At 36.7% G+C, this 16,165-nt stretch overlaps 1 protein-coding gene across 9 annotated transcripts in view; it reads right to left on the minus strand.

Moving 5' to 3' along the window:
- LOC307176457 (NEDD4-binding protein 2-like 2) overlaps positions 1–10,927 on the minus strand; it is a 63,173-nt gene extending 52,246 nt beyond the window's left edge. For all 9 annotated transcript variants that reach the window (XR_013824766.1, XM_079902576.1, XM_079902574.1 and 6 more), the window contains exons 1-3: positions 10,783–10,927; positions 7,851–9,106; positions 1,838–1,962 (exon numbers count right to left, since the gene is read on the minus strand). Coding sequence is in view for 8 of the 9 variants with exons in the window: in XM_079902576.1 (XP_079758702.1) it covers positions 1,838–1,962; positions 7,851–9,106 (1,381 nt within the window). In the remaining variant the exon portion in view is untranslated. The remainder of the gene's footprint in view (positions 1–1,837; positions 1,963–7,850; positions 9,107–10,782) is intronic.
- Between the last annotated feature and the right edge of the window lie 5,238 nt (positions 10,928–16,165).

The raw sequence follows: 16,165 nt of genomic DNA on the forward strand, positions 1-16,165 counted from the left end.
ATAACTCCAAGCACTTTTTGGAACTGTAACATCATCATTATTGGATTTGGGCAGTAACGCTGCAGCATTTTAAAAATTCAAAAAGAAGTAATATTTTAAAATATTATGCTACTCTCTTTAAATTTATGCTACTCTCTATTTGGAGAAATCCTAGAACCAATAGTAGGAAATAATCTTATAATCAAACTTATCTGACATTTAAACTTTTTACTCAAAAGCATCCTCAATGAAATTCCTTACTCTGAAAATTGACAATTAAAAAAGAAAAGCATTTATTCTGTTTTTCCTGTATATACTGTACTTCAGGGTAACCTTAGTTGCTAGTTCTAGGCAAGAGGAAGTTCTTCATTACAGAAGAATTCTAGCTACTAAACACAGAAAGAATGAAAGTCCTAGAAAATCACCATTTTGCAAACTTTAATGAAATAACTGATTAAGGAAACAATTCATTGTTGAATAAATCAGGGATTAGGCTGTCCCTTTGAAGCTACTGATCTTACCATCACTAAAAATGGGACAACCATTTACTTACAAAAAAAAAAAAGGTTGAACCTAATAAATCCTACAAGTTAAATGATTACCACAAGGAAGCAAACCGACAACCATAGGCTATGGGACACTCTACAGAACCACCAACCAAGTTTCTGCAATAAGTTAATGGTAGGAGAGCAAAAAGAGGGAAAACTGCTATAGATTAACTTAATTAAAAGAATCATAAAGCCAAATGTACTACAAAGACCTTGTTTAGATCCTGATTAAAACAACTGTAAAGAAATATTTAAGACAATAGGGGAAATCTGATTACAGACTATATTACATCATGTCAAGGAATTGGGTTTTGTTTTGTTTTTTAGGTGTGATAATGGCACTGCAATTAAGTAAGAAGATTTACTTGAAATGTGTGAAGTATGATGTCTAGAATTTGCTTTAAAAAAATACTTCAGCAAATTAAAAAAGGAGGGCGGAGTGAAAGCAAAAGGGTTGAAGCAAATATAGCAATATCTTGATAAGTGATAATAATTCTGAGTGATGGGTGTGTGGGCTTCAATATAATCTCTCTATTCTAGGTTTAAATAATGTTTCATCATCAATGCATTTTTAATTTCTTTTAAAAAAGAAATTATAGATTATAGCATAAGCATGTACTTACATAGTTCTAGATCAATAGTTTTCAATCCTGACTGCAACATTAGAATATATGGATAACTTTCAAAAAAATACCGATGTTTAGATCCACTCCAAATCAACTAAACCAGAATCTCTGAGGCTAAGACTCAGGCATAACTTTTTTTAAAAGGTCCCCAAGTGATTCAAATGTGCAGCCAAGGTTAAGAAAGAACTACTATTCCAAAATGAAAATAAAGTGACCCATATACCTCTAAAAAATGTATTAAGTAAATTTTTTGTAGAGTGACATCAATGAAAAAAACTTTTAATATTCACGGGCATTAATATTAAGCCTTAGAAAACATTAGCATTACTCAAGGAAATAACTTTTGGGAATACGTAACAAAAGTATCAAGAGTTTTCTGAATTTTTTCATGAGGTATAAAATAAAGTCTATCAAAATATCCTATACCTCTATTGTAACAGTTTATATACACTATTTACAGTTAAAAAAATATTCTAACCACATTCTCTGATTATCACAACCTCAATCAAGTAGGGCAAGTATAATTATCACTGCTTCTAATAGATGAAAAACTGGGTCTCAAAGCTCTTTCAATGGCTTGTCAAAGTCATCCAGCTGGTAAAAGTAAAAAGTTGAGAATAAAAATTCAGGTATCCTGACTCCTAGTCAAATATTCTATCCCGGGAGACTTGGCCCAAAACAAACCTCTGTTCTGGTTCCAGTCATGGGCATCACCAAGTTGATTAACATTATACCTGTACCCATCTTGATGGTGGAAATAGTCATCAGTGCTGAACACAATGCCATCACGACTCTGACCAAGCAGAATTCTGTTAATAAAAGAAATCATAAAGGTGCCATTTACAATATAAAATCTATAACCGTCAGAAATAAGCCACAAAGGAAAGGTTATTAAATGAATTTCTGGTACATACTTATAAGTATACTGCAGATAGACTAGCATAGGAGCTGAACCTTAAAAAAGCTTTCAGATTTCAAACATCACTTCACACTTAAATCTACATAGTAATAGCCAGTAATAAAAACTTTTTAAAGTGGCTTTTGTATTGCAACTTTTAAAAACACTCTTCAATCCCAAAATGATGTCAACTATTATCCATGATTTAACTTTAGTGCATTTGTATTTGGTGTCTAAAATTGTCTAAATTTAGTGCAACAGGTAACCTAAAAGACAAGTAAGCCTAAGCAAGCAATTTACCTGAGGAAAACTATATTTGACTGAAGACAGCTTTGATAAACTCATTCCTATGAAGCACAAACATCTATGACCTGAAAGTGGAACTTGAGGTTTAATGCTGTGAAACAACCTATGATCCTCCAGAGTAAAATCAAATTTAAAAATTTTAAGAGATTAAATTAATAAGTGAAATTAATTACTAAACGCTAAAGAATACACTCTCAGAACAAGTCAGTGGTAATCACGCTTTGTTCTCACAATATGATACCATCTTTAATTTCTAAGCACAGAGAGACTGACAAGTGTTCCCATAACCAGTGACTCATGAAAGAGACTGGAGGTGTGCTGAGAAAAGGGAAAAGACAGTAAGAATAATTTAGATCCAACAATAACAAAAATATTTTGTTATTTATCTCCCCTCCCTCAACCATTAGGCAATTGCATATCATTCTATTGGGGTTGGCCAAAAAGTTCGTTGGGGTTTTTCCATAAGATGTTGTAAGATGTTATGGAAAAAATCCAAACGAACTTTTTGGCCAGCCCAATATAATTTCTTTTTGAGAGGGGGAAGGGAGTAGAAGGTGGTAGAAGGGATGATACTGTCCTGGGATGATCCAAGAATACTTCCTAATAAAAGGTAATAGGAAGGATTTCAACTATTAAGATAACAAACATCTCTCCTTTCCTCAGGTTATAATAAAATTGTATATATTTTATAATAACAATAAAAACACATATATAAAAGTTTAAAAATTTAATATATATTTTCACTCATAGAATTATAGTGCAAATTACTTCAAACAAACCAAATTAAAGTAAATGGTTTAAATTATTTGTTTGCTTGTTTGGGAGGCTGGAGTTGGATTTCTTTTTTAAGCAGCCACAATTTTCCCAAAATATACCATCTAACACATTTGGCATCTTATTTGCTTATAAGAGATAACCCAGAATATAAAAATGCCATAATATTAGTATTCCAAACCAAAGCTCAATCACCTGAAAATATCTTGATTATCATCAACCATATGATGATACCTAGTTACACTCAACAATACCAGAAACCTGATACCATCTTTCCTGAATACCTTATGTTTCTTTTCCTTTTTCTCCTGTTCTATTACCTTTTTAGGTGATCTGTCAGATGTTAATAATAACATACTACAAGAGCACAGGAGCTTTTGTATCCAAGAAATGTTTAACCTTAACCTCTTCCAAATAAAAAAAAAAAGTGGGGAGGGAAGGGACAGTAAATCAATTTACATCATTAAACCAAGTCAACATCAAACATGAGTAAATCTCAATGAAGAATATCTTAAATATATAAATCATAATTAAAGCAAGTAATTTTAGCTTGGAGAATTTTTTTCCTCCCAGACTGCTCACACATCTTTTCAAAATTCCCTGAATTATCTCCAAAATACCTGTATCAATCTAGATATATCTGATGTCATACCACCCATTTGAACCAAAAATAAATTATTTAAGAATATTAGTATTTTCAAAATTCTTATAGTCAGATTCTATCAGAACCCTCACAAGTTAAGACAGGTACTAAAATGGATTCTCAGAACATCAAAATTTACAACTTTGAAAAATCAAGTATCTAATAAAAAATTCAGATGTGGTCCCACTGGCCACTTGATTTGTATTTTTTCAAAATCGCTGTCTTTTTTGAGGACCTAGTATGTGCCAAGCATCTTATATATATACATCTATGACTGCATCGAATTCTCACAACAACCTTGCCAATATGGTATTAAACAAATCCAGAAAAGAAAATAATTTCAGAAATCAGGCCACCAGAATTACATAAATAGTGGTGGGAGAGCCAAAACCAATGGCTTACAAGATCCCTGCCTCCTGGAATTCACGCCCTTATATAATCCCCTCTCCTTGCGTGTGGGTTTGAGTCAGCAACTAGCTTCCAACTAACAGGATACGGAATTTCATTTCCAAGATTAGATTATAGGGGGGCAGGAAGTGGCTCACTTTCCCTCTTCACACTGTGAATGGGGAGAGGTCCAAGTAGCAAAGAACTGAAGGGACTCTCCAGCCTACAGACAGCAAGGAACTGAGGCCCTCAATCCAACAGCTCACAAGGAACTGAGTCTTGTCAACAAGACTTGCGAGAGGGCTTCCCTGGTGGCGCAGTGATTGAGAATCTGCCTGCCAATGCAGGGGACACGGGTTCGAGCCCTGGTCTGAGAGGGTCCCACATGCTGCGGAGCAACTAGGCCCGTGAGCCACAATTACTGAGCCTGCGCGTCTGGAGCCTGTGCTCCGCAACAAGAGAGGCTGCGAGACCGCGACAGTGAGAGGCCCGCGCACGGCGATGAAGAGTGGCCCCCGCGTGCCACAACTAGAGAAAGCCCTCGCACAGAAATGAAGACCCAACACAGCCAAAAATAAATAAATTAATTAATAAACTCCTACCCCAACATCTAAAAAAAAAAAAAAAAAAAAACTTGTGAGAGATATTCCATGCAGATCCTCCCCAAGACAAGCTTTCAGTCCAAAACACAGCCCTAGCCAACATCTTGATCATAGCATTGTTAGAGACTTGAACCAGAGGCACCCAGATTCCTGTCCTTCAGAAACTGAGACAATAAATGTCTGTTGCTTTAACAACTCAGTTTTAGGGTAATTTGTTACACAGCCATAGAAAACTAATGCACTCTGTGCTTATAACTTTCACTTAAGTAAGAACAAGTGAATTGTATTCTTTAAACCTCATTTTGAGAACCCTATTCCCCCAAATGGTCTACTACAGTTAATTTTCATATTTTATTTTTTTTAATTTCTAAGAACCATATAAATTTTTGTAATATATCATGTACATTTAAAAATAGAAGTGATTGGCTTCCCTGGTGGTGCAGTGGTTAAGAATCTGCCTGCCAATGCAGGAGACACGGGTTCAAGCCCTGATCCGGGAATATCCCACATGCCACGGAGCAGCTAAGCCTGTGCACCACAACTACTGAGCCTGTGCTCTAGAGCCCGCAAGCCAGAACTACTGAGCCTGCGTGCCACAACTACTGAAGCCCGCATGCCTAGAGCCCATGCTCTGCAACCAGAGAAGCCACGACAATGAGAAGCCCGCACACCACAACGAAGAGTAGCCCCCACTCGCCGCCAACTAGAGAAAAGCCCACGTGCAACAAAGCCCCAAAGCAGCCAAAAATAAATAAATTTAAAAAAAAAAAAGAAGTGATTTTCCCAAATAATTCTGAGTAAAACTGACACTTCATGAACCCTTTACCTCCTGACGTACTGAGTGGCCTTGCATACCACCCTGGTCCAGCTATCAATAAATAAAAAAATAATGCTGTCTTGTGTAGCTTATGCTACATGCAAAGAGTGGTAAAGGCGAATCCTACATGAGTTCAGAAGGAGGATAACTGAGGGGTGAGATGAGAAACCAAAACATCAAAAGTGGAGGCATTTAAGAGAACCTCTGAATAAGTAGAATCCTGAGAACAATGAACGGACAAGTATTACGTCTCCTGCAATGGACGGCAGGGTACTAGTCCAAGCGCAGAAGGATATGAAGATAGGTAAGGACTAAATTAAGGAAGAAAGGGACTTAAATACTATCCCAAAAGAATTTGAAATTTATCTAACCCCCTATAACTCATTACCACATAGCAATACTAAACAATGTTATCTTTTAATGCCCCAAATCATTTCAACTCTGATTCTCCCAATCTTTATTCCTTTTTTCAAAGCTCATTTGGAAAGCTAAATCCTACATGAAACCATTCCTCACTAGAGAATATGTGGCTTTATAACCAATCCCAAACAACCATTTCTACTTCATTCAAAAAAAGTACTGACCTAAAGAGAGACTCCTGCTTCTTTATTCTTTAACCAAGCTACTCAAAGTCAGGAGTCAGGTATACGGCTACACATGTGATAGATATTAAACTGAAGGATTAGATAAGAAACACACTACCATTTACATCCCCAGTTTGATCTCTTAGCAGTTTTTGTAACTTCTCCCAAGTCCTTTAACCTGAACTCATTCTTTTTATTAGCCTGTATTCCTTCTAAAAAATGAAAAGACTATAATTCATCTCACAACACTGTTACATATGGAAGTACTCTCTAAGTTGTAAATGATAACATAAATGGTAGTTGCGACTATAACTTCCATTCTTATTAAACCTAATTCCTCAAATAAAGATACATATTATATATAATCACCTCTGTCATTTCGCACTACAATTATGTCTCCTTGAAATTTTACTGAATTACCACCACACTTCATTCACTTTTAGTTTCAACATACTCCAATATGTTGTTCCGAACCTAATCATTCTTTCTTACATTTATTCTGTGCCAGAAGCCCTTGCTAGGAGATCTCTTCATCCGATTTCCAAATTTCAACTTTTCTTTTCTCTGATATTATATTCTAAATCTAGAAGAATGCCCATGCTTGTAAGACAACTTCACTCTTAATTTCTATTCTTTCTAAAGAAGCACTGAAATTTTATTTTCTCTACAAAATCTTCACTGCAAAGGAATCAAAATACATAGACTTAAATTCAAATTCATTTACAAAATCACAGCTTACAATCTAGCTTGAAATGTCTGCATCATAATTTAATCTTTCTCCGATTTCCTGCTTCTGAAGAAGTTTTGTTTAGGTGATTCAGAGTGTCTTACAAATAAATATAAAACATTTACAAAATGGTTCCTTGGACTTTGTTTTTTTTTTTTTCTTTGACTTTTTTATCCTCACCCAAAGACATCAAATAAATTTCCTTTTTCTCCTTATCTAGCATAAAGCTTGAATCATCCTACATAAACTACAAAGAATTTGTATTGTTTTTCTTTGTGCTATTTTTCACAACTGCACAAATGTACTGGAATGCATCAATATTCTGTTTTTAAAATGTAAACAAAAACAGGAATTTTAAACATTTCCGCAAATGATAAAACATCATCAGTTCTAATTCCATTAATTCAGATATTGCTCATTTCAAACTCCTTAAAGAAACCAAAAAAAGTTTCTTTGTCAATAATGGAACACAGCACAGTTCTTAAAACACACTCAAAATTCCCTTCCTTGGGTTATCTCATTTGCTTCTCACAATAATTCCAGAAAAATAAGTATTACTCATTATTATTAACAGCAAAACCTGTCCAAGGTCACAAAGTGAAATAACTGAGTCAAAGCCCAAGTCTTCAACCTATGAATTCAACTCCTACTGAATAGCTGACTTAAAAGGGAAGGCCAGCACAGTTCTCAAATAGCATTTGCTTTCGTCACCGTCCTTTTACATGGTGAAACTATATTTAAAGCTCTTAGCAGAATCTTAACATAAATATATATGCCAATTCTCCTTTCCTCTATCAGAAAACATCTTTTAAAATATTTACCATCAGATGCCATTTTCAAGTATAACAAATTAAAGATTTTTTACTAGAAACATAAAAGCATTTGCCACTGATTACAACTATCATTTATGATTTTTAAGTAATAAATTACCAAGTATTCACTTGGTATCCTTTACTTACCGAGACAATGTTGTTTTCCCAGAACCAGGCAAACCTCTTAAAAGAATAAGTAACTTCTGCAATTTATTTAACTTTTCCTCTTGAAAATGCTGGTTCATAAACCTGTCCGTTCGATTATGCTTGTCCACAGAAGGAGCTTTCCAGCATCCTTCACTGGTTTCACAGAAACCATTATTTGCATATTCATCTTGCACAGTGTAGCCATTTCTAGAGGGATGGTCACTACTGGTAATGTCACTACAGTCAGTATATCCATTGTTCTGATCAAAAGTCAAACAATTCCAGTTAACATGACAACTATTTACATAATATCCATTTTGCATCTGAAAGCCATCTTGGGCATGGAAAATATTTGGTGATGGATTTGGTGGAACGTTGAATCTTTGAATATTTAAGTGATAGTTAAAACTGGAAAGATGAGAGTCTTGTGGTACTAAAAAAGAATGCACTGATTGCCACTCAGGCCTGAAGGAAGCAAATGAACTGTCACAAAAGGTAGGTATTACTTGTCGATTATAAGGATATTTACCTGGCTCATTCCCCACGCACTGCTGATAACCCCAATATGACTGAAGGGCACTGGTAAGATCTCTTCTCTTTTCTTCTTCAGATTTTAACAGATTATTATGGCCCTGATAATACGGAATGAGTTGTTCCTCAGAGGGTTCACATTCCTTACAACTGCTTTCTGAATCACCTTTTTCATTTTCAAGCTCTTCAATTTCTTTGTAAAACTGGAATAATTCATTGTCAATCTCTGATTTTTTATAATTAAATTTCTGTTTCTCTTTTCGTTCTCCTTTCCCACCTATACCACTGATAGTGTCTGCTCGATTCCTCCTTTCATTACATTTCTTTTTCTCAGGGGGTTTGTAAATGGGTCCTATAAATGCTTTACTTGTGCTATATATCTCATCATCTGTGGATACCAATGGAGGACGTGTATCCTGTAAAACTTGTGAATCAACAGAATTAATAACATCTCGTCTATTACCAAGCATCTCATCATGCACAGGTTTCAGCAAACTTCTAGCTTTGGTTTTGTCCTCCTGAGGATAACTACGTCCTCTGACATCAGTGATGGTCACAGGGACCCAATCATTTCCAGTTTTCTTTTGCTTTCTGTGAAAATTAGCATTACCATGATGGGGGAAAACATATGCCTCTTCAGTAGACTTCAATTTCTTATAGCGTGGTTCACTTATTAGTTCTTCCCCATGTCCCATGGATTTAGCTTCAATTTCACCATAAGGCATCTGAGGAGCAAATAAATCACAGAATTAACAGCTAATATTGAAAAAAACTAAACAAAAGTTTCCTCAGAAACAACAGGAAATAAACTTAATTTGATATAAGCATTTAATAACATTTTCCCAAAATGCAAAAATTATAAAATTGTGACTTTATAGCCACTTACTATTGGTATGACATTATGATTTAAAGGAGGGGTCTCATTGAAGGTAAACAAACATCCTTTTTTAAAAAAAGATGTATCTCATCTTTAAATCTAAATGATGTATTTCTGAATTTAGAGGATGTAAGCAAGAATTTAAGCAAGCTCGGAAAGCTGAATCAGTAATATATATTTTGATGATATAGACATACAGCTGTGTATTAAAAGGGAGAGTAAGGACTTCCCTGGTGGCGCAGTGGTTAAGAATCCACCTGCCAATGCAGGGGACACGGGTTCGAACCCTGGTCCGGGAAGATCCCACATGCCGCGGAGTAACGAAGCCCCTGCGCCATAAGCCCCTGCGCCACAACTACTGAAGCCCGTGCGCCTAGAGCCCGTGCTCCGCGAGCCCGTGCTCCGCAACAAGAGAAGCCACCGCAATGAGAAGCCCGCGCACCCGCGCACCGCAACGAAGAGTAGCCCCCACTCGCCACAACTAGAGAAAGCCCTAGCGCAGCAACAAAGACCCAACGCAGCCAAACATAAATTATTTATAATAAAAAATAAATTCAAAAAATAAAAGGGAGAGTAAGTCTGCCAACCAAAGTGACACATGTCCAAACTGGTTGTGATAAATTGCATCATAAACGTCTTCCTGTTTAAAATCACTAGGTCCTTAGCAAACCTCAGACAACCACATCTCATTAGCAATCAAATGTCAAATTAACTTCAATGTCAGTCTTTATGGGCCCTACTCTTACGAGTAGTGTAAAAGTGGTTTCCAAGTGGGTGTATTACGTTAATTTTAAAGAAAAAAATAATAACTTCAGTTGTACTGCGAATGACGGAAATATGTCATATTATGTTTAAAAACTAAATCTGGCAACTCCCCAAACCAAAGCCCTCATCTTTTCCAGATGGTGTGTCTATCTCGACGATAAATTCTGCTTCCCTTGAAATTTTTGGGGGAATCCTCAAGAGTACAATTCAAAAGCCTCTGTTAGTCAATACTTCATTCCGCCCGCTCTCTGGTCTCCCCTTCTCGAACACGAGAGCAAAAGGAAAGGGCAAAGCGACGAACCAGAACGACACAGGTAGGCCCTAGAGAGGCTGAAAGAAGATACACCTGTAGAGAACGCCGTCCTCCCGGAAACAGCCCCGCCCCAGGCCGCCTCTCACCTTCTCATTTCCTCATTAGAAACGGCAGAAAAGTCCCAAGGAAGAGAAAGGAGATTGCATTAAGAGAGAGAGGCCTATACACGACCTGAACCCTAAGGCCTCCTGACCTCCAAAGAGGGTAGCCCGGGCAAAAGCGCGTCACCCAATTTCTCTATCTCAACGGAGACACGTTCAGGTTCTGTCTAGGAATTCCAAAGAGCTCCGAGGCCGAAAGGTTTACTCCCGGCTTCTATGTTTACGGCTAAACGAAAAGGTTCAGGCAAGCGCAGGGGAGAACCCAAGTCGCTAATGGAAGAAGGAAGAAACCGGAAAACGTCAACACCACAACCCCACCTCACCGAAAATGGGATGTCTACTCACCTTATAACACAGTTCTGCATTGACCTTTACCTCTCAATAAAGACGGTGAAAGAAGCACGGAGACACGGCCCAAAGCAGAGACCGGGAGGGACTGAAAGCCCGAGCCACAGGAGCGGAGCTACAAGTCTGCCCTCCGTACGCAAGATGGCGGCCACCTCCCGGTTGCCCCGGCAGGAATTACGGATTCTCGCCAGGCATTGTGGGAATTGAAGTCCGGCGTTCACACCCGGCCTGGAAACTTCAGCCTCTCCCAGAATCCATTGCTTGACACAAGCGCTAAGGAGCACGAACGTAGACCGGAACTAGTTCTTAGGTTGGCGCCGGGAGGTTGTTTAGAAATAGCAACTTCGGCTAAGAAAGGTGGCGACCTGCTCTTTAGGGCCACCCCTGAAGGAAGAGAGACTGTGAGTGCCTGGCTCCGCAAATAGAGACATAAGCTGCTCTCAGTGCATGTTTTAAAGTCTTTTTAAAGGGCAGTTAACATTTGGTCTCGTCAACTAGGGTTGCCGACGTTTCTATGAAATGCCAGTCAGTAATTGCAGGCTCAGGTTTTCCTATCGAAGAAGAGAATCGCTGCAGCAGAGCCTTGATAACAGAGAAGAGTACTTATGAGAAAAATCACTTCTTGACACAGCTGTCTTTTGTTTAAGGAAGTAAAGACCGTTTACTGAGCTTTCCCATTAAAAAAGTCGATTTGTGAAAAGCGCTTCTATAGAACAGCGATTGGTAAAAATAAGTGCTTTGTAAGTGTTTGTTAAATGACAAATAACTATACACCGAACAACTGGCAATCTTCAGTTGAGGGTCCCTTCCCTCTTCCCACCTCCTTCCCACTCTCTCTAGACCCGCCCCTTCACATGCGTTCTTTCCTGTCCCTGAAAGGGAAACTGCTACTCTTTTTATACGTATTTAAATAAACCCGTTGCGATAGCGTTTTAATTTATAAATATAATAGTTAAAACCACAGTCTGGAATATTTACATTTGATTACTTAACAGGCTTACGACCAAGAGGGCTCACCAAAAGCAATCCATCCTCTTACAGTGAAAGACTCGTCCTCAAATACAATTTCTCTCATCGACCTTTATTTGATCTTTCCTTGTGATTAGATTCAAATTATGCATCATCGGTGGAAACAACCACATAAGTGAAATTGTGTCCTTCCTCGGGATATTACATCCGGAGGCACAGGATGTCTGTCTGTCCATTATAAGGTGATATTGATTTTTATCACCGGATCAAGGTGTTGTCCAGTTTCTCTGCTGTTTGTTTTCCCCCTTGCAACTCATAAGCAATCTGTGAAAAGATACTTTGAGACCAAGCTGTCTTGTTCCCAATCAAACTCTAAGGTTTTGCCTCCATTGATGATCCTTACTGCAATTGATCTTTGCAATGATAGTTACAAAATGTTGATTTTTCCCCCCTAGCTCCTTCAAGCTCTCCCCATTTATTAGTCCTGATGCTACTATAAAGTAAAGCGCTCCTTACTTATTTACTATCAGTATGAATTTATGAATTCTTTTTTGTTCAAGGCGTTATAATCCATTGCTGTTCTCATTTATTTGTTTATTAATAGACTATTTTTAGGACACTTTTAGGTTCAGAGAAAAATTGAGTAGATAGTACAGAGTTCCCATATATCCCCCTCACCCCACATACAGTTTCCCCTATTATTAACCTCTTACAGTATTATGGTATATTGTTACAATTAATGAACCAATATTGATGCAGTAATATTATGTACAGTCCATAGTTTTTTAGATTTCCTTACTTTTTACCTAATGTCCTTTCTGTTCCAGGATTCCATCCAGGATACAATATTATATGGAGTTGTCATTTCTCCTTAGGCTCCTCTTGGCTGTGATAGTTCCTCAGACTCTACTTGGTTTTGATGACTTTGGCAATTTTGAGGAAAACTGGTCAGGTACCATGTGGGATGCTCTTCTGTTGGAATTTATATATGCTTTTCTCATGATTAGACTGGGGTTATGGGTTTTTGAGGGGAAGACCGCAGAGGTAAAGTGTCATTTTCATCACATTGTAACAAGTGTACATACTACCAACATAATTCATGATTGTTTATGTTGCATTTGATCATTAAAGTCGTGTTTATCAGGTTTTTCCACTGTAAAGTTACTCTTCCCCCCCCCCCCCCGTCCCCCTTACATTCTGTACTCCTTGGAAGGAAGTCGCTGTGCCCAACACACATTTCTGTAGTGCTCTCCCTTCATTAGGGTATTTACATAATTCGTTTGGAATTCTTCTGCATGGGAGATTTGCCTCTTCTCTCCCACCCTTATTTATTTTGATGCTCCAATTATCTGAGATTTGGCTAGCTTCAGGTTGGCTCCTTTTGACCTACACATTGAACACTTCCTTATCTTGTGGCACAACAAGATTTTCCAGGCTTGTCCTGTACATTCATTACTCCTACCCTAGAATCAACAATTTCTCCAAAAGTCTTGGTATCTTTTGTTTTTTTCTTGGAGAATGGTATTTAGAAGCTAAGACCTTGGCACTAAGAGTGCTTATTGATAGTGGGGTATTATTGCTTTCAGGTCATCTCAGTAGACAGAGGTGAGGGAGAGGGGAATAGATTTTTTTTTTTCATTTAAGAAATCATGAATGTTGATACTTACAATTCCAATCGAATTCCACAGTGTTCTTTGTTGCCTTCCCCATTTCATATTTGTGTCTGCCTTCTTCAGCAGTGAGAACCTTGTTTCCTCACAGCACGTTTACTTATTTGCCTAATCCTGCATAAAATAGTTTCAGAATTGCTACATTCACATAATTACCCATAAAACAGTTTCAGAATTTATACATTCACATAATTACATAAGCAAGTCTACTAAAAAGGTAGTTTTTCTTCCCCAGACTGAGGGTTGAAAATCGAAGTACTAGGTGCAAAAATGACTTGGATTACTTCTCTCGCCCTACCCTATCCCTCTTCAGTGGTTTTAAGTTAGTCATTTGAAATACACTTGAGTTCATTTGTTTCTATTTCCAGTTTTAGTTTATTTTTCCTTCCATTATTGATAATTCCATTTTACTTTTGGAATATGTAGAATAATATGCTTGCCAAAGTATAAACCGTACAAAAAGATATATTCAGAGGAATATCACTCTCCTCCCTCTCTTTTTTTTAAATTGATTTATTTTTTATTTATTTATGTTTGGCTGCAGTAGGTTTTCGTTGCAGCGCAGACTTTCTCTAGTTGCGGCGAGCGGGTGCTGCTGTTTGTTGCGGAGCACAGACTCTAGGCGGGCGGGCTCAGTAGTCGTGGCACGCAGGCTCTAGAGCGCAGGCCCAGTAGCTGTGGCCCACAGGCTTAGTTGCTCCGCGGCATGTGGGATCTTCCCAGACCAGGGATCAAACCTGTGTCCCCTGCATTAGAAGGTGGATTCTCAAACACTGCACCACCAGGGAAGTCCCTCTTCCCTATCTCTTGAACACTTTTTCCTGCCACCTTTTTTTATGTATACAATTTTATTGTTTCTGATGTATCCTTCCTATGTTTCTTTTTGCAAAAATAAGTAGATATATATGTTTTCTTACTCCTCTTTTCTTCCTCCAAAGTGAACATACCACATATGCTGTTTTGCATTTTGGTTTTTTCAGTTAACAATATCTTCTGGAGATCACTTTGCATCAACTTATTGAGATCTTCTTCATTCTTTTCTTACAGCTGAATAGTACTCCATGGTGTGGATGTACCATAGTTTATTCACTTAAAATCTGATGCTTGGATGTTTAGGTAGCGACCAATATTATGCAATCATAAATAATGCTACAATAAATAACCTTCTGTTTTTATATTTTAGGAGGTCTATCTTTAAAGATAGGATTGCTAGGTCAAAGGGTAAATCCATATGTACTACATATTGTCAAATTGTCTTCCACAGAGGTTGTATCATTTTGCATTCCCACCAGCAATATATGATAGTGTCAGTTTACCTGAACTGTTGCCAATGTAATGAATGAGAAATGGTATGTCAGTGTAGTTTTAATGTATACTTCTCTTAATTTGAGTGGGGACAATTTTTGTATCTTTTTTGTGGATTGTCTGTCATTGGCCCATGTTCTATTGGAATTTTTAAATCTTTTTTTTTACTCAATTAAAAAATGTCTTTATATATTAGGGATATTAGCCCTATATCTGGCATATTTCTTGCAATATTTTCTCCTGATTTATGTCTTTTTTTTTTTACTGTGCTTGGGGTTTTTTTTCCATGTAAAAGTTTTTTATTTTTATGGGGGTAAAACTCATCATTCCTTTATTGCACATGGACTTTAAGTCATAGCCACAAAGCATAACACAGGGTAAAGAGGAATTCATTCAAACTTTCTGCTAGATCTCTGATCAATTTGGAGTTTATACATATATATGGTATAAGAAATTAATTTCCATTTTTTTCTCCAACATGATTTATTAAACAGTCCATCTTTGCTCCAGTGGTTTGCAATATCACTTTTATAGTATTTTAAATGTACACATGAGCCTAGGTTTTCTATTTTATTCAATTGGTCTTTCTGTCTATTCACATACCAGTACTACACTATTTAAATTGTATCTTGCTATGCTTATCCACCCCCTCTCCTATAAATAGCTCTTTTTAGTAATATCCTAGATATTCTTAAGTGTCTGTTTTTTCATGTAAACTTTAGTATCAACTTACCTAGCTCTAAAAAAAACTTTTGGGTATTTTTAAAACTGGGATTGCACTATATTCATAAATTAACTTAAAGGAGAACTGATATATAGGTAATGTTGACACATCATAACTGAGAAAGGATATCTTTCAATTTGTTCAAATCAAGTTTTGTGTCAGGAATATTTTATAGTTTCCTTCACATAGGTTTTGAACATTTATTGTTAAATTTATTTCTAAGTATTTTTATCTTTTTTATTACAATTATCAATGAGATTTTTCTCTTTCATGAGCTCTTCTCACTGGTTATTATTTGTATAAGTTAAGGCTGTTGTTTTGCATATTAATTTAGTATCCTGCTATCTTACTGAATTATTTTGTTATTTTAGTTTTAGCATTGATTGTCTAGAATTTAACAAGTGTACTATCATGTCATTTGCAAAGAGAGGTCATTTTTTTCTTTTTCTTTTTCAACTCTTATACCTTTAATTGATTTCTCTTGCCTAACTGCACTGACTAATACTTTCAGCACAATATAGTTATGCAGATAGTGATAATCCTTGTCTTGTTCCTGACTTTAGTGGAAATGTCTTAGTGTTTCTCCATTAAATAAGATTCTGGCTTTAGAATATATATATATATATATATATATATATATATATATATATATATACATACACACACATATGTCCTAATATATATATGCCTTAGATTAATATATATTCTCATA

The sequence above is a fragment of the Stenella coeruleoalba genome (assembly GCF_951394435.1).
Source record: "Stenella coeruleoalba genome assembly, chromosome: 18".
Lineage (NCBI taxonomy): Eukaryota > Metazoa > Chordata > Mammalia > Artiodactyla > Delphinidae > Stenella > Stenella coeruleoalba.